This window comes from Tiliqua scincoides, chromosome 9, assembly GCF_035046505.1.
Source record: "Tiliqua scincoides isolate rTilSci1 chromosome 9, rTilSci1.hap2, whole genome shotgun sequence".
Classification (NCBI taxonomy): domain Eukaryota; kingdom Metazoa; phylum Chordata; class Lepidosauria; order Squamata; family Scincidae; genus Tiliqua; species Tiliqua scincoides.
In genome coordinates, this window is record NC_089829.1 from 17,016,682 (window position 1) to 17,039,026 (window position 22,345).

At 50.4% G+C, this 22,345-nt stretch overlaps 1 protein-coding gene across 3 annotated transcripts in view; it reads right to left on the minus strand.

Annotated features, from left to right (window-relative positions):
• MTSS2 (MTSS I-BAR domain containing 2) overlaps positions 1 to 22,345 on the minus strand; it is a 67,300-nt gene that overhangs the window by 18,205 nt on the left and 26,750 nt on the right. For 2 of the 3 annotated variants that reach the window (XM_066637195.1, XM_066637194.1), the window contains exons 3-6: positions 17,758 to 17,831; positions 4,069 to 4,153; positions 2,534 to 2,625; positions 2,024 to 2,098 (exon numbers count right to left, since the gene is read on the minus strand). In XM_066637195.1, coding sequence (XP_066493292.1) covers positions 2,024 to 2,098; positions 2,534 to 2,625; positions 4,069 to 4,153; positions 17,758 to 17,831 — 326 coding nt within the window. Of the gene's footprint in view, positions 1 to 2,023; positions 2,099 to 2,533; positions 2,626 to 4,068; positions 4,154 to 9,614; positions 9,695 to 17,757; positions 17,832 to 22,345 lie in introns of those variants that run through there. The other variant, XM_066637196.1, reaches the window with a different exon arrangement.

The following is a 22,345-nucleotide window of genomic DNA, read 5'->3' on the forward strand; positions in this document are numbered from 1 at the left end:
TGTACTTTTTATTTTTAAAACACAAAGGTAGGGTTAGGACTGGGATAAGAGACTTAAGATAGATGTTGCCCAGTTATAGTTTGTTTGTTGCCTGGTTATAGTGGGATGCCAATGACCAGGACACATACAAAAAAACCAGATGTGAATGTCTGGGGATGCCAATGACCAGAACACATTTGACCAGGACATAATTTCCAGGACACAAATATGCTAGTACAAGCCACAGACCACCCTCAGCCCTCACCAGGAATACCTACCACCACCACCACCACCCCAGAAAAGAAGACAAAACAATCTAGCAAAAAAACAGAGAGCCCACATCAGTTAGTGTCGTCTCCACTTTTGTTCAGCACATGGAATCATCTTCCCATGCGGAAAACAGCAACAGCAGGAGGACAAAAACAGGGAACTCCCAGAACAGGTTAAGTTAATGCAGTTTTACACACCCCCAGGGACCCCATACCCAAACCAGACACAATGCTGGTCTGTGTGTTGCCTCCAATTCCCATCTCCCCAGTGGCACCTGTGAAACAGAACAGGCAATATGACATCACTGTCCACAGGTTCTCCACCACCCTGCAAAGGGCAGCCACTGAAGTGGAGCAATGGGCAGGAAAGCCCTGTGGGGAGATGACATCTCACCATCAGATTTCATCTTGACTAGGTGGTACCCGGGAGATAAGAGTCCCTGCAACATCTGGTTTGGGCCACAGTAGTGGCAACAAGACTCTTAGGACTTACTCCCCTGGAGGCTGGAATGGCAGGAGAAAGGAAGACTCTTTGGAAGGTTTAGCCCCAGGTCTAATGCACCCTTCAGGGCACTCTGAAGGGCCACGTCAGGAGGGCTGCTCTTGACTCTGGTCTTTAGACCATCCTCCGCCAACTGGCAGGACCTGTCCCTAGGATTCATCCATTTTGCAGTTATGCTGCAGAGAATGATGACCTGGAGGTCAATGCACCATCTGATTTCAGGACAATACAGACAGGGCAGGCAAGGCTTCTCAGCACGGGACCTCACAATCACTTGGTTCACAAGAGGATGAAGATCTCCACTGCAAGAAGGCTGCAGAACACTGAAAATACCAGTGGGATCAATTCCCCCATGGAAACAGTGGTGCCCACCCCCAATGTGCAGATGGGCAGGTGCACTCCCTTTGCCGCCCCCCCCCCTTGGGATCTACCATCATGCTCTGCAAAAGGCTGGTACTGCCTGGACCTCGCGGGTCAAAATCCCTGGCAGCTCTGAAGAGGGTTACTGGCAGGACTGTACATATTCTGGGCTTCTAAAGAAATATCACTAAATTCTGCAGCATGAAGAGCCGGTTTCTGTGACCCTGAATCAGCTCTGAAGAGTTCAGCAGGGGCCAGGTTTGGCTTGCCCGTATGCTTCCTGGCAGCTCTCTTGTGGCCATAAGGTCTAGAAACTTGTTATTATTCTCCTTTTAGAAGGTAGCCATGATTCCTCAAGAGGCTGATCTCAGGGCTTCATGCTGTCCTTTTCCTGCCCTTTTACCCGTGTATGGAATTGAGCAGCAAACAACCCACAAGGGATGCCAAGGAACTCTGGCTTCCAGATCACCCCATGTTAATCACAGTTCTATATCACTGTGTATTCCACCTAAGTAGGGCTGCCATGTCGGTCAGCCGGAGTAGTGCAAAGTGGCCACTGCAGGGGAAGAAAAGTCAACTGTTGCCTCTTCCCACCTGCTCCCAGTCTTTCCCTGCAGTCCAGCTCCTCTCTCACCATATATACTTAATCTCTGCAGTGGCTCAACTGTTGCTTGTCGCTGCGAGGGGAGCAAATGGGGAGCCTCCATTCTTGCATTCAAGCGGCGGAAGGAGCTGCACTCCATACCACACCTCCCCAGGGGCACCTGGCTGTTGTTCCTTGCTGCTGCAGCATCCACCACCAAGCAAATGAATCAAGAGCACCATTCAGCCAACTGAAAGGGCTCAGTCAGGTGTTTGCCACTGGGCAGAGTGCACTGCCTTGTAGTCAGAGAATTGCCGCCAGACATCGTACCTTTGCGGGCTCTTTTTTGCAGTTTCAGCGTGTCAGAGGACTTCTTCTTTATCTCATGGCGAGCTCGCTTGTACTCTGTGGAGAAAGGAACCAGGAGAGAAGTGGTGCTGTGCATTGCAACACTGACAGTGCCCCCCTGTGCAGACTGTATCCTTCACCTCTTCCCCACTCATGACTGATTGATCTGTAGCACCGCTTGTAGTCTTGATCTGTAGCACAGCTATAGTCCAAAATACATTTAAAAGCAAGAATTCACCTCAAGGCCTGTAGATTCCGGAGTGAGGCAAGGATCACTCATAAAGTAGAAGTGGCAGGTCTCTGCCCCAAGACAATCCAATCTACTTCCTGGCTTCTAACGCCCTATCTTGTCTCCAGTCCTGAGACGGCGCTCCTGACAACTCAGTTGCCTCATTCATTGCTTGCCTCTGGGCTACAGGTGCACCCAGGAGGGGAGATACCTGGAGGGCAGATACCTGCCACACACAGCTGGGCCGAGTTCATCAGTTTTACCTTTTGCATGATCTTTGTCCAGCTGGTTTGCAGTTTTCTTCCAGTCCTCTATCCTGTCCTGCAGGGGATTAATCAGACTCTCCATCAAGGCACTGGAGCAGGGAGACACAGAAAGTAAGAACTTAGGAGGAAAAGCATGCAGAAATGAATCAAGCAGGGCCTAAGAAAATCTCTAAGACCGGTGGTTTTCTGAGGCAAGCCTGTTTGTAGTTTCTGAAGGGCTGAAACCAGAAGCCCAGCCGGCAGGGAGTGGATGTTCCATTTCCTTCGCTCATGTGGAAAATAAAGGGGCAACTCCGATGCCAGCCACAGCATGCAGGGCTGGATTGCCAGATGGAGGGATGCTGGCCCTAACACACAGGCTGGCAACAGAAGATCTTAAAGTGAGTTCAAATCTGGGGGGAAAAACCCTCAGAAAGTGGAGCGTGTTAGCGGGGAAGGTGCATTCGTTTCAGAGGTCTCAGAATAAACACACCTCCCGGCCTGTTCCCAGCACTCTTCATTTACTGATGTTTTACAGGTTTCCAATCATTTTATGCAGAATTTGTGCAAGTTCTGGACACTGCAGGTGCGCAAAAGGTGCTCTTCTTGAGGCCTTGTATACCTCATCTAAGCACTGGACACTGCTGCTCCCAACTGTAGGGCTGCCCAATCTGACTAAAGTCCGTCTTGGAGGTCCCCCCATGTGACCTCATGTCATTAAACCAGGGAGGGCCTATTAAAACCCCCAGGATTGCTCGCAGTTGGCCCCCTGACATGGATGCTGGTTCCTCAAGAGTCCTAGCTGGTTTCACAAGACTCCAGATGAATCTCAGAGGGCTGGCAATCCTGCCCAGCTTCTACTGACTAGGGGGGCTCGAACCTGGTTATCTTCCCCATGTCCTATTCTTTCTGGTCTCCTGTGCTTTGTGCCTCAGCACAGACTGTCCCGAACCACATATCCAATGGGTCATGCTGGCAAAGCATGGACATCTGCAAGAGGGATCTGAAGGCCTTAGGAGTAGACCTCAACAGGTGGGAAACCCTGGCCTCTGTGCGGCCCGCTTGGAGGCAGGCTGTGCAGCATGGCCTTTCCCAGTTTGAAGAGACACTTGGCCAACAGACTGAGGCAAAGAGGCAAATAAGGAAGGCCCATAGCCAGGGGGACAGACCAGGGACAGGCTGCACTTGCTCCCAGTGTGGAAGGGATTGTCACTCCTGAATCGGCCTTTTCAGCCACACTAGACGCTGTGCCAGAACCACCTTTCAGAGCACGATACCATAGTCTTTCGGGACTGAAGGTTGCCAACAACAAATGCTGGCAAATCACACTGCAACCCTGCCCGACTGAGAAGGATCAGAGAGGTGTCCAAGTGCCTCATACTAAGACTTGGGCCCAAATCGGGCACCTTTTCTGCCCCACACAGTGAGCCTGACATGGTGCCTTTGCTCTTCACACAGGCAGGATGTGGTCTCTGTGATCTCACAGAGAAGATAAGATTGTGTGTGGGACACCAGCAGACACAAAGACTCGTGTGCAACTAAAGCCCACTTACTTGGTGAACTGCCTCAGTTTGGTCTCGATGCTCTTGTGCCGCATGCACATCCGAGTCAAGGCTGAGCCAATATCTCTGGTGGCGCCTGAGGAAGTAAAAAAGATTGCTGTGGGTTCATGGGCAGGAGACAAGGGTGACTTAGTCAGGGTCAAGGCTTCTGGCCAGCTTCTCCACTTTGCCCCTTTCTCATGTCTCTCCAACAGAAGGAAAATGGCTGGCCAGTAAATCCTCAGCCACAGGATGACTGAGAGGGCAGATGCTGCAGTGTGTGTGTGGGGAGGGGGGAGCGACAGCAGGAGCATCTGCAAACAGAAATGGAGGGACAGCAGAGTGAGGAACAGAGCTGTTGCAAGAGTCCAGGAGTGTGGTTATCATGGGATGTAAAAAGGTGATCTTTTCATAACACAGCTCTCTTGGGCAACTTCTATCTCCTCTGGCATTTCATATGCAAACACGGACTCTGTGCTTGCTGCCTTCCCCTCATTTTTTCCACCCTTTTTTCCTCCTTTAAATTGCCCCAGGCCTTGTTGGTCAAAGACCAGGGTATAATAATGTTCAGTCAGTCGCTGGAGCTCTGCGGACAACACTGCCCTCACAAAAGCCTGTTCTGGCTTCGAAAGCAGGGGCTGTCCAGAAGTGGGCCCTGACTTGCCTTTGTCCCAAACGTAAGAATATAGGAAGAGCTCTGCTGGATCAGGTCAAAGGCCTATCTAGCCCAGTTTCCTGTATCTCACAGTGAACCACATGATGCAACAAGGAGCACATAAGACAACAAGAGATCTGAATCCTATTTCCGCTCCATTGAATCTGGCGTTCTGAGGTAGCCTACTTCTAAAACCGCATACTGGTCACAACTTACAACCTCCAGAAATCTGTCCAATCCCCTTTGGCATCTAGGCCAGGCAGCATCACTGCATCCTGTGGCAATGAGTTCCACAGACTAATTCCCCAGACTGGGGAAAGAAATATTTTCTTTTGCCTATTCTAACTCTCCCAACACTCAATTTTAGTGGATGTCTGCTGGATCTGGTGTTGTGTGAGAGGAAAAAGAACACCCCTCCATCCACTCTAACCATTCCTTGCATCCCAATGCTTCCTGCCATCTGTCCTCACGCTGTGGATCTGCTGGGTGCGGATGCAACACTTTCAGCCACGATTAGGGCACAACTGGGCCAAAGTCCAGCATTTTAAATCCCACCGATTTCAGCAAGGGAGCTGTAGCTGCGGCATGCTGGCTGGGAGACTGAGCTGCAAGTTGGGACTGCCCAAGTCCAAATCTGGCCTCACTGGGCCAGTGACACACATTCTCACTGGGTGGCCTTAAGCCCCAGCCTGCTGCAATGTGGGGATAACAACAACAACAGTATTTATATACCGCTTTCCCTTGCCTTAGAGGGCTGTTGTAAAGATGATGTCGAAGCAATACCTGCTCAGAAAGTGCCAGACAAGTGTCCTCGTTAGATCCCTCCAGTTGGAATCAAGTCAGCAGTCAGCCTGCCTTGGGAGTGCAGAGTTGCTGCATTTCTGACACACGAACTGTATTCTCGCCCAGGGAAACTTCTGGTTTGGAGTTGAATCCCCAGATTTGTACAGGGCTGACTGGACTGCTCTTGTCCTATTCAATGACTTCTCGCCCCACCCCCTTCTCAGAGCAGGGTTATGCAGAGCAGAGGCATAACACACTGCCCCAGCTCTAGTGACATTGTGACATCATTTCTGGGTTCTCCCCATATGCGGGGCACTGGTGGCTTCACGCTCCCTGCCCCTTTCTCATATGGAGGCTCCCCTCTGAAGGAGAAGGAACGGAGGTGCGAAGCTGTCAGTGCCCCCTCCATAACTAGGGCGAAGCCTGAGGGGTAGTCATGCACCCCCCTTTGGCATAGCACCCCTCAGGTTCCACCCTAGTTACGCCTCTGATGTCGAGGGCTGATTGGTTGGCCCTCATGGCAGTCATCAAAGCCACTGTTCAAAGTGGGGGACCCCCCTTCAAACGGCACCAAATATCTGAGCAGATCACCATGCCGCTGTTTAAGTCCACTTGGATGAGCTGCCAAATCTGCTTTCAATCTGGAGCCAGCCAGCACATGGCAGTGCCAGGGCGACACTGGGAGCACCACCAGCACCCACCCCTCTGCATCTTCTTCATGGGCAAGTCAACGGTCAGTGAGGCCAGGCAGACTGAGGGCCACTGACTGCCCACTAGACTAACCTCTGAAGCTCTAGACTAACCAGCAGGCAGAAGTGGCACCAATCACTGCTTTCTGCTGTGAGGGCACGGAGCTCCAGAGGGGCGCCTGCTGCCTCTGTAGGCTCCTCTCTCAGCACTCACGGGGTGCTGAAGGGAAAATGCGCAGGTAACCCACTCTCCTTTCCCTTCCTGGCCTCCTTTCTAAGCACTGCAAGGGCTTAACCACCCCCTTTCCACTTTGAGACCCATTCCTTGCTCCAGGGACACCCATGGGGCAGGCTGTCCACCTGTGCACAGCTACTGTCTCCAGGGCACTGATGGTTACTGCAAAACTGGTGCCTGTGAGAGACTGTGAAGCAAAGCTTCACAGATTAAGGTTCCTGCCTCCCTCATCTCTGGAACATCATGGAGCATCTCAACCAGAGAAAGAATGCTGGGAAAACAGCTGAGGGAGGCCAGCTGCCTGCCACCATCATGCCCATGTATGCTTTAAAGGAAGGATTTGGCTGGAAGAGAAGCCAAATTGGACAATCTGCACAAATTCAAGCAAAAGATTCCACACTGCCCACTTGAAGTGAGGCTATACTGCTGTTGCCACTGCACAAATCCATCCCAGAGGTGCAGCCAGGATTCCTGGCAGGATGGCAGAGTATGCTGAGGCCCAGCTTGCAGGCAGAAAACACAGCTATCTAAGGCAAGGAGAAAACTGCCTCCTGGACTGCAGGCTTCGAAAACATTGCTTGGGTTGCAGTCGCAGCTAGGCTGGCATTGCTGTGCCTCTGGATGTCTGGACATTGCCCACCCGCTATCTGTGCTTCCAAAAACTCCGCTCAGTGCCCTGCTTTTCTTCGGCTCAGCCCTCCTGCTGCCCTGCGCAAATCCCCAGCCCCTGCTTGTCACAGTCATCTTTTACCCTGGTGCCTAACACTAAGCCCAACAAGGCTCTCACAGCAACAGCAGAATGTCCTGGCTGTTCTCATCACTTCTGAGATCCAGATGCCGCCCACTACCAAAGGTCATTCCTCTGCTCAGCCGTGCTGGGTTCAATGGGCAACAGAGCGGTTCTGAACATGTCCACTAGAGGGAACAACAGCTACACAGCTGCATCCCCCTCTCCACCTGGAAGGCTCCAGGAGAAATCCTCTTTCACAAGAACTGGGTCTGCCACAAAGGACATCCCAGAGGGCTGGCCTAAACCACAGCAAACCCAAATGGCCCCCTGCATATTAATTCAAACAAGGCCCACCCACCAGGACATCCCTCTCACTGAGATGGACGGGAACTGCTGTGCATGCTTCAGTAGTACTTCCACAGGACTTGGCTGCCTTTAAGAGCGCCTGGCTCCACTCCTGAGACAACTCCATCTCCCCAGGAAAGGGCTGCTTCTGACTTCTTGTTTTGGGTGTTTCTGCTCTGCTCACTTCATTTGGGACAAGTTCCAGCTTCAGAATCTGTACCATCACCTTTTTTCTGTGGAATGTACAGGCGAGCCCCGGTACCCATAGATCTGGAACACAACCCCCACAGGTACTGGAGCATACCAGTACTCAGAAACATGTACAGGGGATGAACTCAGGTGTGCACGCTTTTACAGTGAGGAATGCATTATACTATATATTCTTACCACACTAAATTATTGTGAAAAACGCATGCAATTGTGCCAGGAAATCTAATACACAGAGATCTCTCAACCAGATGCAACCAGGCTCACCAGAGAATGGCATTCTTCCTTCCTGGCACAGGGAACAAGGGCAGCAGAGGAAAAGGCATAGCTGCAGACAGTGAGCAGGTCAACCCACGTGGCTGAATCTGGGTTCATGAGGGATTTGCATGCACGGTGTTAATGATTTCAGAGGAAGCTTTGCAGCCTGCCCCTTTTAAAGAGAAACAAGCTGAACAACGACAGATGTGCCAACACTGATTCCCAGGCATTCTTGGCATTGATGTTGTAACCAGTGACACCCCCCTCCCCCCCCCCCCCCCCCGAGGTGGAGCTGCATAGCCTAAAGCTGAACTTCATGCAGCATGGAGTCTAGTAACCCAGGAATTAGATGATAACCATGATGTCATCACCAAGTGTCTGGAGATGGCGTTGCAATGCCATGCTGGTAAAGAAGGGGCTTGTGCACCAGCATGAATCCCTCACTGGGGATACAGACTGTAATCTGCAAGCTAGTTGTACCTCATACCTGCTTACCTGTCCATTTCCAGGGAAATTAATTCCCACTTGGTCAATGTAAAGCAGCTGAATGCATTTAGAATCTCAGAACATTTGAGTTGGAGGGGACATCTATGGTCATCTAGTCCAGCTCCCTACTCTAGCTGTTTCCAAACTTTGTCTGGTGGCTCCCTTCCCCTGCTGCTCCATTGGCTATGGCTCCCCATTAAAGCTGCAGTCCTATACATTGTAAAGGGTGGCAGGTTTTTTTGCGAGGATTCCACAGTTCCCCGGCTGGTTTCTGTGGCTCCTTAGGGAGTCATGGCTCCTAGTTTAGGAACCACTGCCCTATCCAGTATAGGCAACTGGTGCTGCACTGGTGACAGGTAGGCATCCAAGGTAAACCATGAGGAAGATATATGGCAGTGGTTCTCAAAAGTTTTAGCACAGGGTCCCACTTTTTGCAATGGCACAGCTGTACTGGCACTGGAAAATTGCATAGGACTGAACCCTATGCAAATTTCTCAGTTTGCCTCCTGCTGATCCTGACACTTCTTCTCATTTGAGGTCCTTTCAAAAGAAGTTTCAAAGGCAGTACCTGAGCACTCCTGCTGCTGCTGATGTCACCACCTCTGCTGCAGGAGAAGTCCCAGAACTATGCACTCTCTTGCTCCCTGGTGACTGGTTGCCTATCGGTCCTTCTCAACAAACCGGCCCAGGGGCTTCCCCACGGAATACTGTTCTCTGCCATTGGCTGCATTAAAAGCCTATCCCTTTACATTGTGTCTCTGGGATTGGACTCCCCTTCACCTTCACGAGGCTCTCCAGGCTGCTGCGTTGCCTCCAGCTCCACTGCCATTATCTTGGGCAGGAGAGTGAAACTGCGTTGCCAAGCGCCTGTTCCCATTTCAGGCTGCTCTGAGCCCTCCAGGGAAGCAGCTTTGCTCCAAGAATGCAGCAACAGCCTTTCAGTCATGGGGGGGGGCAGGGCTGTTTGCTGTGTCAAGCCACATCCAAGGGGAGAGGAGAGACTGGGGTGAGGAGGGGATCGGCACAGCTCACACCATTAGGTGGGGCAGAGCCTCAACTCTAGATTGGGAAAGGGGTATAGGGGCAGCAAAAGGGGGGCCCTTTTCAGGAAGAGAGCTTGTCAGGGTAGCCAGAAAGGTGGCTGCAACAGCCAGTGGGACACTGCCTCACCCTCCATGCAGTCCTGTGGTGACCTGTCCAGTCCTCTGCTGCCCAAGCCCCATATTTCCGATCTTCTCTAGAGCCTGCTGCCATTTCCTGCCCAGTCCAGGATACTGTCTGCTATCTAATCCGCTGCATTCCTAGGGGTGGGGGGTGGGGTGGGGGCTGCTTGTGGTACTAATTTATCTTTTTTTTTATCCTGCCTTTTACCCAAAGATCCTAAGGAAGCTAATGTAAAAGCAAAACAATAAAAAACCTAATAACAAAAAAACACAACAAAAATAAAAAACTGATAGAAACAACTATTCCAGCACAGCCAGCACCAATCTGTTTCTGAGCCTGAACACCGGATGGAAGAGGGAAGTCTTAGGTGCCTTTTTAAAGGCAACAGGAGCCTCCTGAACCCTCTGAGGGAGTTCAATATCCAGGGGGCCACCACAGCCAAGGCCCTCCCATATGCAGACCATTCAAGCTTCAGTCAGTGATGGCATGCAGTGAAGAACCTCCTCAGAAGATCTCAGCGCATGAGCAGATTGATATAGCAGAGGGTGGCTCTTAAGGAACTGAGGATCCAAACAATAAGTGGCTTTAAAGATTATAGCCAGTATCTTCAATTGGACCCCAAAACCAGCATAGTTCCTGCAGAATGGGAATCACGCACTCCTTCTGCATGTCTCCCAACAGCAATCTAGCTGTAGCATTGAAGATCAGTTGCACTTTATAAAAACCTTTCAAGGGCAGCCCCACACAGAGCACACTGCAGTAGTCTAGCTGAGAGGTAACAACGCCTGCCTTGAAAACTATGGCCAGATCTGCTTTCCTAAGGAACATCTGCAGCTCACAGAGTGGTACAGTCTGGTCTTGGCTTTTGTCATTAGGATCCATGGTTGTATTACCTAACTGTTTGATGCATTATTAAATTGTTGTCGTCTTATACAATTACCTATTATTGCTTTAATCAATTGCTGCATTGCCTACGATTGCTTCAGTCAGAGTACTGACTATTGGTTATTTTAGATATAAGTACAAATGCATAGAATGAATGAAAATTGCTTTCATTAGATCTGCTTTCAGAAGGCCAGACTAGAGAAAAGCTGGGGAGCTGCATGTCCTTGGAGAGATGCCTACTAAGACACGATGACCGAGGAGATTCAAAACAACATGTAAGAAGAACTTGCTCTGCTTGATAAGGAATAGTTGGGGCTACGGTGCCTTTTAACATTGAGATGTTGACACTAAGAAACCTTACTGCATATAAGCTCCTACAAGAGCATATTTCAGTGAAGGCCAGCTGAGTAAGGGGATAGAAATGAGGTCCATCAGAGAAGTTACTGCTCAGTACTAGAAAAATTCCTTTTCCTAAAATGAGGTCAAAAAGCCTACACCCAGCAAGCAAGATGCAAGCCAGAGGGAGCAACAACGCAGCCTCAGTGCAGCCTTTCATTCTACATGCTATCCTCAGTGCAGCCTTTCATTGTAACATCAAGCAGGCTCTGGGAAAAAGCACCCTGGTCACGGCCACCACCTTCCCCATCTAGGAGCAGTGCTGGGTCCAGGGGAACACCAAGCTGCACACCAAGCTGTGCATCGGTGCTAGACACATCAGCTCTCCTCTTCACCAGAAAGCACTGCTGTCTTGTCTGGATTATGCTGCAGTCCACACTTGGCTCATCCCACCCTCAGAATATTTACAGATTCTCTGAGATCAGATGAGATTGTGAGATAAGAGTTAGGAGTCCTTTGCACTCTGGTGACACCTCAGCTGAAGTCTTGGTCCTGAAGACCTCCTCCCCTGATGGCTTCATGTATGCAGATACCGTCCCCGGTCCCAGCCAGATCTTCTTCATTCTCTCCTAGAGGTAGGGCTGGAGCCAGCACAATTCAGTGCTATACCCAGTCCTCACCCAGAGAAGTGTTCCTGAAGGATGCCCTGGTCAATGGTACTGACCACTGCTGTGAGATCCTGTAAGAGACTCTCTGCACTGTTGGGTGACCTCTCCTGGCAGCTCTTTCCCTTGAAGCAGGGCGTCAGAACTGACCCTTGATAGACTGCAGTGCTGCTTCTGGTTTCCACCACAGGAGAATCTGCCAGCACCCCCATTCCTCACCACTGGGTGCTCCCCACAGTCCTTCTTGCTGGGGATGGTGGTGCTTCCTGACTCAGCCCCCCCCATGCTGTGCAGCTGAAGCAGAGGATGGAGGAGGCTGACTCACTTCCTTTAGTCGCTCACAGAACAAGCCTGCTGCCTCAGCTCCACAGCAGTGCACAAAAAGAATTCATTCCTGCCTGATCCAAAAACACTTCCTTTTGCAGCCTCTCCCCATGGGCAGGCATAAGACCTTTTGAACCAGCTTTTGTGCCAGCACTGTATCTAGTGGCGGTTCAAGAGATGCCACCTGTGCCCCTTGCAGAAAAAAATCCAGTTGCATCATCTGCAGCCTCTCTATATACCAGGACTCCTTCACTAAAATCCTTGATTTTTTCCAGTTTGGGCACCCTTCAATCCCCCCCTCCCACCTCCAAGGGCTTCCAGGTTGCTTCAACCAGGCTGCCAAGACATCCTGCGGCAAGACCCTCTCTGAAGCGCTCAAAGCATATGCAGCCAAGCCTGAGTGGGGATTTGCTGCCTTCACCACCTGGCTTCCCCCCAAGAGATCCCAGCCCGCTCTCCTGCTGTCTGGGTACTCCAGTCCAATGGGCCAGGTCAGGGGTCCATGTAGGGGTGCCCAGATGTTCATAAGCCATCTGAATGGGTGGACCTATGACATCGTCAACTCCAGATTTTATGAGGTCATGAACCTCATTGCCTGGTCCATTGCTGAAGAGCAGCTGCCAGTATAAGGAAATGGGGCACACCTTACTCCCTTTGCTATTTTGTGGGAGTACAAAAGCAGGTGTGAGTAAACAGTGTCCAGTTCACTTTGCCAACAGAATGCATCTCATTTGTCACTTTTCATCTCCTTGCTAACCTGCCCCACCCTTTTGGTCATTCTTGCCATCCTGTTTGTTTGGATACGTGGCTTTGCTTTGATTCTTTGCATCTCCCTTTTTCTATTGCTTTGTTCCCAAACCTTGGGAAACCTCCCCCCCCCCTTTTTTTTTTTTACTGCTTCACCTGCCTGGCATCAGTTCATTCAGGAGGGGCAGGTTGGCACGCTTCCTCAGACCATCCCAGTTTCATTTGGTTTCAAGGGTGACCCCTTTAACTGCAGAGGTTTTCCAGAAAGAAGGGCTTTTTTGAGGTGGCTACTGGCAACAGCAGAATACCACCAATTTCCCATTAATCCTAGTCTGACCCAGAAGCGTCACTAGTGACCCAGAAGCATCACTAGGTTTGTGTCACCTAGTGCAAGAACTCATTGATCACTTCCATGATGGGCCTCCTCCCGTAACAGACCATACAGAATAAGTTACAATAGCATACACACAGCCTAAATGCAGTGGCATCAGCAGGGTTGATGTAACCCCCATTGACTTTATTTTAACATATAACAGCACAGGTTACCCAACAAATCAGTAAACAACAAAAAACAAGTAGCCAACTTGATGTCACTCACCCAACTGAATATGAGTTCTAGCATTAGCTCTGGTACATGGAAATAAGAGCTGACTCATACTGATGTTTTATTGGTCCCCTGTCATGTCATAACAGCACCTTACTGGCTCTCAGAACATTGGTCAGTTTTAAGAAAATCCACTTTGTTACATAAGGCAGTTGTGTTTTCCTTTTCTGGTTATTTGGCTCTTACTTTTGATACTACAGATATTTCAACATGGTTTAGTTCATTGCATTTTGCATTATATTACCCATTGAATGATATATACCATGATGGTATTATTCGAAAATATCAAGATTTTCACAGTTTTGGCCAGTAGTGCTGTCTCTCTCTCTCTCTCTCTCTCTCTCTCTCTCTCACACACACACACACACACACACACACACACACACACACCCCAAGGGTGACACCTGGTGCAGCCTGCACCCCCTGCACTCTCTACTGATGTCACCAGTTTAACCAGTAAGAGATAACGGAGAGTGGAGAGCAAGGAGGAAACAGCCAGCCACTGTGCCGGTCCTGCCCTCTGCCCGGCTTCCACCATCCTACAAATGCAGCCCATTCACAAAGTCTGCTTGTTCCTAGAGTCTCCCCTCCTCCTGGAGTCCTAGGAGCGCCTCCTAGAGTCCCTTCTGGGTTTTTTTTCAGAGCTGGCCTTGGGCATCAGAGCAGTGAGATGGCTCTGCATTTCCCACCCCACTGATGACTGGATATCAGCTGGGCAGCCAGGAGGAGATACAGGCAAGGCAGCTAAAGATAAAGCAACTTGAAAAGTCAATAGATTTGTGAGCCGGCAGTGGAGAGATGATGACAGTAAAATTCATATCAACACATGAGATTATCCTGGGGAAAGACCATGTAAGAGGGTGGGTGAAGAGGTCAGGAAGGATAGACACCTACAGATGGCAGAGAAGGGGAGAGGTGGAGGAAGGCTGGCTGCTCTTGAGAGGATTTCCTGCTACAGGCAGGGGGGTTGGACTAGATGACCTTGTATGTCCCTTCCAACTATGATTCTAAGGCAGTGTTGCTAAGACACAAGGAAGTCAGAATTGGTGGAGGCAGAGATGACCAGAGCAGGTGGCCTGATGGGTTCCCTGGGGCAGCAGTCTCTACTCACCCACCGCTGGGTTTAACCAGTACAGTCCCCAGCAGTCCTAAGGCTCTGCCTGCCACAAGCCCCTCTCTCTGTGCCTGACCAGGGGTGCCTCATATGATGCATCTGCATCCTGTTTTTGTCTCTGCATGTTTCGGCTGTCACTTTACACTTCCCCTTCCAACTTCTCATCTTTGGACTGTGGCCTGGACACCTTAGGGACCACCTTCCTCCCATATGTGCCTTCCTGTATGCGCAGACCATCAATTCAGGCCTTTGTCTGGGTGTCCTTCCCTCTGCCAGGTATCTGCCAGGAGGGAGCAGGGCCTTTCTGGGCTGGACTGGCCCCTACTCTCTATTCCTTGGTTAAAAAACTGGTTAAAATCTCATTATTCTGTTCAGGTGAGTGCATGTGTGTGTGCGTGTGTGTGTGTGAGTGAGAGAGAGAGAGAGAGAGAGAGAGGGTTGGAATGGTTGTGGAGTTATTAGGAAGGTTATTAGTTATTTGGGATGTCTCTTGTAACACTGTAAATACTTTATTTTAGTTTAATGTCAGGGATGTATTCTCTTTCTTCCAGGCTGCCTTGAGCAGACCTATGGCAAGAAAGGGCGGGATAAAAATGTTTTAAAATAAAATCAATCAGTCGGGTCAGAGGAGTGGCAGTCCAGAGCAGCCCTAATCCACGGCAGTGCAGTGGGCTAGTGTGTCTGTAGACAAATCTGATTTCTCCTTCCCAGCGTTCCAGATGGCCTGGATACCAGGAGTCTGGAAAACAAGGCAGAAGCCATCTGCTATGCAGAAAGCCAGCCAGCTTTGCACTGAGCAAGGCCAGGCGCAGCCAAAATGGGAGCTCCGAAGTTCGCAAACAGGCGGAACCTGGAGCTTGCACACTTCCAGATCAAGAAATCACCCCTGTGCTTTTGTCCATCCGAGGGACACAGGAGGAGGTTACTTGTTTGGGGTGGTTACCCCAACTCAGAACCTCTCAGCAACAGAGGCAGAATGTGACTACTCCAGCTACATGCTCATGATGGAGAGCAAACTATGAAAGATATGCTCCTCTTGAAGACTCCCCGAGCATCATTCATGCACAGCTCTTGATGACCAGCAGGAATGGACCCAGCCTTGTTGCACAAACAAGGAGCATGTTTAATGCAGTCGTGTGGAGATGTGTCACCAGGTTCTCTTCTACTCTATTTTCGAGAGACATAGGAAGCACCCTATTGATGGGAGACAGGAGCACCCTAGAAAGAGAGGGGGAGAAGCAAGAACCCCTGTTCCAGTAACATTCATCAGAACAAGCAGTTCAGGAGAAGGGTGACTCCCTCTGCCTTTGAATGCTTTTCCTTGGCACTTAGTTTTCTATGTGCAGGGAATGTCAACTTGGAGAGGAACCATGCGCTCCCCTACCAGCAGTTTGAAGTGGTATAGTCCAGAAAAAGCTGTAACTCCACCATCCATTCATTGTTGTGAAACATGCCTCTTTCCTGTGGAATTCTCTAAAAAGCCCCTTCCCATCTGTAAGGGAGCCCGGTGGCCATGGGCAGCACTGCCACTTCTGCAGCATTCTTCCATGAGCACTGTATTCTACAGTCCGCCTTGCCCGTGCCACCCTCCCCCCAACCTCCTTTCCAAAGCACAGCCTCGCGTTGCTGAATTCTCTTGTTTCCTGCGGCTCAGTCTCTGGTAATCGCACTGCACATCTGTCCATGGCTTCCCTTAATTCCCAAGACCTTAACAGAAAATTCTACAGAGATGGGTGAGGAGAGAGACTGAGGGAAGGGGGAGCCCAGGCACACAGTCAGCATGGCCAAATCCTTCCAAAGGAGCCTGGCAGCATGAAAAGCCAGCCTGAGCCCAGTTTGGAGTGCACATGTGAGAGGAGGCACAACATGCACATGCGTGGGGAGGAGAGCATGCTAAGGTGAGCATGTTGGTGGCGAGGAAGGGCCTCTCTGCCAACAGCTTGCAATGCCAGGCCCTTAGGAAGATTTCACTGGGACCTTTAAGAGTTGCAGAGGAGAGAACAAATTCTTCATTGTGCTTGTCTTCTGCTCGTTCTCCAACCACTTCAGAGAAGCACACATTGACTTCTCTTAGGTTAGGTTAGACCAAAACTGTGGTTCACCTAAGACCAAGCAGGGAGCTTCACAGGTGAGCAGGGATTCATTTGAACCTACACTGCCCACCCCCAAATGCCACAGTGGCTCCACACTAATGCCTGCCTCCACCTTCCGTCTGTAACAAGCAAGGTGCAATTTTCAGAAAGCCCATCTTCTCGACTTCAGTGCTACGTTCTGAAAAATCTCATTTACATGCAACTTCGGGGACCACCAAGAGCCAACTAGCCCAGTCACTGCAGGAGCAACTCAGGAAACGAAGGTGGCTTTGGAGAGGCCATTGCTGGAAAAGGACGAGAGCTTCAGTGCCCCTCACAGAAATCCTGCTAAACGTGTCCGGATTAGCAGAGGTCACCCCAGGGATCGCCACAGACAATGTCAGCTTTGCAGATGTCTGGCATGAAACGGATCTCTTTCTAAGCATCACCGCTCAGGGCCTCCCGGTCAAAGTCAACAAAACACCTTTTGGAACTTATTGCTGCAGCAATGGCCACTGAAAGCGCCACTGTACATTTTGTACCCACTCATGGGGGATGCCAATGAAAGCAGCTTCTCATGTGAACCCCTGTCATGAGGTTGAGAATCTCCCCCCCCCCCCCGCCACCACCACCAGTAGCCGTCAGTGGCTTTCCAAAAGAACTAGACTAGCGGTTCTCAAACTGTGGGTCCAGGACCCAACAGTGGGTTGTGACCCAATTTTTGGTGGTTCACAAAACCGACAGGGAAGATTAGGCAACGTGAATCAAGGGTTAAACAAGCTGCTACTTGTGAGGGGGGAGCACTGCTGCCCAATCACCATTATAGCCATACTCCTCTTGGCATTTATAAATCAGGCATCAGCCTCTAGGACCTCTAAAATTTTGAGAATCCACTGAACTAGAAAAAGGCACCACTGATAGGTCTACAGGCTGTCACAGAAATGACAGCTTCACATTCAGAGACACCATCCCTCTAATTTTCAGTTACTGGGGATGAGCAATAGGGAATGGCCTCCCTCACCCCCACTTGAGAGCTTCTTGGGGCATCCAGATGGTCACTGTTGGAACCAGAATGCTGAGCCCGTTCTGAGTGACATGTCAGTTCTGATGGACAGGGTGAGGCAACTCTCACCCTTTCGTTACTCTCCAACCACCCTAACTGTGAGTACATAGCCACTCTTAACTCTTAGGTGTTATGGGGCCTGTGATCCACTTTTCGTGAGCTTGAGTAGGTAAGTTGGACCGACCAGTTCCTCAGATGTTGTCTCGCTCTCAGGCATTCATTCTTCGGCCACACAGCTTTGGGCAAAAGCCCAAGAGGTGCATGATAGGTTTGGGGACCAAGCAGCTTTTAACCCCCAACGGACATCCAAAAGTATCCCCGAGAACAGAACTGTCCTACCTCGTGTGTTGGTGGCCATGTCTGCCACTTTCTGGAAGGCATCCAGGAAGGCTACTGCGGCCAGGACTGTAGTCCTAAGACAGAAAGAGAGACACAGGTCAGAGAAGCAACACCAGGACCCTTTCACACAGGGCCGGCACAAGGCATTTTGTGGCTGCACCAGATAGCCAGAAAGGAGCACACCAGGATCTCTTGTGCAGTCCAAGGGGATGCTAGGATACCACCTCCCAGTCTGCATGCAACTCCACTGGCACCTCAGCTGAAACCATGGTGATCCTGTCAACTCTGAAAAGACAGGTTCCTCTACTGAGGTACAACTGGGACAATCACTCTGGAGCAATTCACCTCTTCCCACATTCTAACCCTTGCCCTCTAAACCTTGAGGCCAGCCAGCTTGTCTCCTGCCACCTCTCAAATACTATTTTTAATGCACAGCACAAGGTGGTGGGATTTTGAACTGCCCAATCCTACCTGGCCCAGGTGATGTTGATGCTCCTCTTCCACTGGTGCTGTAAAGCAGTCAGCACCAGTTATAAAAGGCGCTCTGGAAGTGTGCAAAGCTGTGTGCTGCTGGAGTGCAGTGGGGGGCCGGAGCCTTCCCATATGATCCAGAGCAGAGCGAAGATGGCGATGATGGAGGTAAGGTGACAGGGGAGGTGACAAATTGGGGGAGGGTGGAACAGGTTGTCGGATGAGCAGATTGGGTCCAGGAAGGGAGCTGGTTTGGTGGCAATGGCAGCTGTCAAATCTTAACCCCCTTCCTAGACCATGATCCCAGAAGTAGACCCTCCTCTCCTTGCCGCAGAGGCTTACCCACAGGAGACCTCTGCAACTCCTGCCCCACAGGATGTAGCAGTAGCCATTTCAGCCATTCCATCAGCAGGGATGGAAACAACAGGACTGGACTCCATGTTCCGGGGACCCCTCAGAAGCTTCTTGGGGTTCCTGATTGAAAAGATGAGCTTCTGAAGAAAGGACTCAGCTCATTGGTGCCAATCAGTTCTCAAAAGTCTTTCAGCAGCAGCTGCTCTCAACTCGGACTGCCTAGCAACCCACATGAAATGAGAGTGTGCCCCAGGGCAGGTGCAAGCAGAACCCTCTGCCTGAAGGTGCAGAAAGGGATGTGTAGAAGGCACCCACCCACAGAGGGGCTGGCATCAAAAAGCATTTGCTGAAGGCAGACAGTTTGAAAAGCCAAGCGACAGGCCAAATGGGCAACGTTTGTGGAAAGAGCAGCTATTTCCACAATAACCACAGAACCGTATGATTGAAGAGAAGGACTTTTGTTGCCTAGAGGCAGAGAAGCACAAGGAACTGTGTGACTGACTTTGCAGTCCTTGATCACCAGGCCGGGTCCATTTTGAACAGCAGACAGTCAGGAGGCACAGGACAGGAGGGTCTACTTGCGGGAACGTGGTCTAGGAAGGGGGTTAAGATGCGACAGCTGCCACTGCCACCAACCCTGCTCCCTTCCCGGACCCAACCTGCCCATCCGACAACCTGTTCCACCCTCCCCCACCTTTCTCGCCTCCCCTGTCACCTTACCTCCATCATCGCCATCTTCGCTCTGCTCTGGAGGAAGCTGTCTGGCTGTGCGAGGAATGAGGAGGTCAGGCCTAACCCACCCCCCGAGAGCTGCCTGGACTGGAGAAATCAGGGCTGAATTTCCTTGTGTGCCGCAAATGGTCCCCAGGTGTGCCGGGGGAATTTGGGAGAGAATAATTTATTAGCAGGGCCACTGGGGAATGTGAGCCTCCCATTGACAGCACAGTGTGCCTTGACAATGGTCAAAAAACTGATGGTGTGCCTTGATCACTGTATTTCCTTTCCAGTGTGCTGTGAGATGAAAAAGGTTGAAAATCACTGGTCTAGGAGGCATGATGAAAGATCCCCACCCCACTTGCCAATGCTAAATGAGCCAACCACAACTTCTTCTTTTACACAGTCCCCTCTGGATGCTGCCATACAGGAATCCCTCTGAAAACAGAAAGGGCAAACTTCATTAACCCCTCCCCATCAGTAGTGTAGCTACCAGGGAGGGGAGGTGGCACAGTAAGTATTGCAGGTGTCGCAACACACCGTGTAAGCACCACTGTTGTCGATGCCTAGAATGGCTCCGATGGTGAGTGGAAGGGGAGGGGACTGCGTTGCGGCACCTGAAATGCTTAGCATGCTGTCCCTCCCTTAGCTACACTAAGGCCCCCGTCACTGCTTTGGTGTGAGCTCAGAAAGCATACCCAGGTAGACTCTGTGCCAATATGCTCTCAGCTCTGGGAAGCTCTTCCAACTACCTATTCCACCAGCCACCATGTCTTTGTCTCCCCCCCCCACCTACCACTGCCCAGTCAGCACTCCTGCCCCTGCAGCCCTGTGAGAGCTTTCTCATAGTTGCCCTCCCCTGCCTTGATTTAGTTATTAAGGCTCAAATCCTAACTAACTTTCCAGCATTGGCATAGCTGTGCCAATGGGACATGTGCTGCATCCTGCAATTGGGTGGCACTCATGGAGGCCTCCTCAAAGTAAGGGAAATTTTTTCCCCTTACCTTGGAGCTGCATTGCCCTTATATTGGTGCTGGAAAGTGGGTTAGGATTGCACCCTAAGAGGTTTTAATGCTGCTCACACCCCATCCACTGCCCTAGCAGGGAGGCACTTACAATCAAAATGAAAATGCAATGACAAGCAAAACTCAGGGGGGAAAAAATAGCAGCAGCAACTTAACCGCAAGGACAACAAAACCAAAACATCGAACAGTAAAAAAAAAAAAAAAGGGAAGGTCAAATGAGACAAGAAAGTTTTCAGCTGGCGCTGAAATGAAAAGCAAAGGTGCAGAATTTTATAAACTGGGTGGCACCACAGAGAAGGCTCTATCCCTTGTCACCACCAGCAGCACTTCCACTGGTAGAAGAGCACAGAGGAAGCCCCCTTGGACAATCTTGAGGGACAGGCAGCTTTGTATCAGGTTGTTTTGATACTCTAGTCCCAAGTCATTTGGGGTCTTAAAGGGGGAAAGCCAACTTTTTGAATTGCATTCGAACACCAACCAGCAGGAAGAGTAGGTGGAACAGCACAGGCTCTCCACACCTCAGCAGCCATGCAATAGCAGTGTGAGCTGAAATTTCTGAAACATCTTTAAGAGCAGCCCCAAGCAGAGAGCATTACAGTCATCTAAATGAGATGTGACCAATGCATGGACAACCACAGTTAGGTCTGATTGGCCCTGGGAAGGACACAGCTGGTACAGCAGTGCAAGCTGGGAAGAAGCACTCTAGACCATGGCCAACACCTTGGCAGCAAGGTACAAGGCTGGGTCCAGAAATACTCCCAAACAACAAAGCATGACCCCTTCTAGATAAGGCCAACAATTCATAACCTGGATCATAGGTTTCCTCACCAAAAGCACCTTGGTCGTATCCAAATTTATTTTCAACTTGTTCACCCTCATCTAGCCTACTACTAATTCCAAGCAGTGATCCAGAACATCTCAAGCCTCTCTATTGCCAGGTGGAATTGAAATATAGAGTTGAGCATCACCTGCATACTGATGACGCCCAATCACACCCCAGTAGCGTAATGTAGATATTAAACAGCATGGAAAACCCTGTAGAGCCCAAAAGTCTAAGCCCAAGGGATCCAACAGGAGTCCCCTAGGACTACCATCAGGAACGTGCCTTCAGGAACGTGCCAGGTAGAACCAGAGTCATAGCAAAAACAGTGCAAGTCCAGCCCTGGCAAAGGATCCAGAAAATATACCATAGTTGATGGAACTCAATGCTGCTGAGAGGTCCAACAGGGGCACACTCCCCATTCCAGTTCCCAGCACAGACAGCCAACTAAGGTGACCAAGTCCTGACAGCGGAACCAAAATGGGGCCCCCGAGAAGAACCTCCCCTGGAAATCCTGACAGCAACCTGCTCAAGCACCTTCCCCAGAAATGGGAGGTTAGAGACCGACTGGCACTTTCCAAGACAGTGAGCTCAGGGGAAAGCTTTTTGGCCACCACCTTTAAGATGGAGAGACACGCTGCCCTCCTGCAGATAGCTGTTCAGTAATTCTTCCTGCCCATTCAGACAGTCAAGAGGCACAAGGGTCCAGGGGATACCCAGACAGCCTTATGCCCAGTCCAGGAATCCCCTCCACATCCCCATCCCTCCCTGCCTTCTCTGTGCTTCCTTTCCTCGGGCTCCCCTCTGACAGTCTCCTGTTGACCTTCTGCCAGAAGGGCTGGCCTTAGGAGATGTGGGGTCCAATTGGGAACTTTTTTTGCAGGACCCCAGGTTGACAGCCAATATCTGTAGAATCTTGGAGATATAAATAAAATTTATTATAGATTTTCTATCTCTATGGTGGAATGGAGGGCGATCAAACTATACACTTAAAAAGTGTGAATTAATGGCCCAAATGGACCTAAGCACATTTTAATATAAAATAGTATACATCTTAGTTACAAACCCACTTGTTTTAGTGACTGTAAAACGATTTAGTAAAAAACATTTTTTTAATTTCTACCCTAGCATGGAGACCCCTTAAGCACAGGGCCCATTTGGGAGCAACTGGTCCAACTGGCTTAAAGCTGGCCCTGTTTGCCAG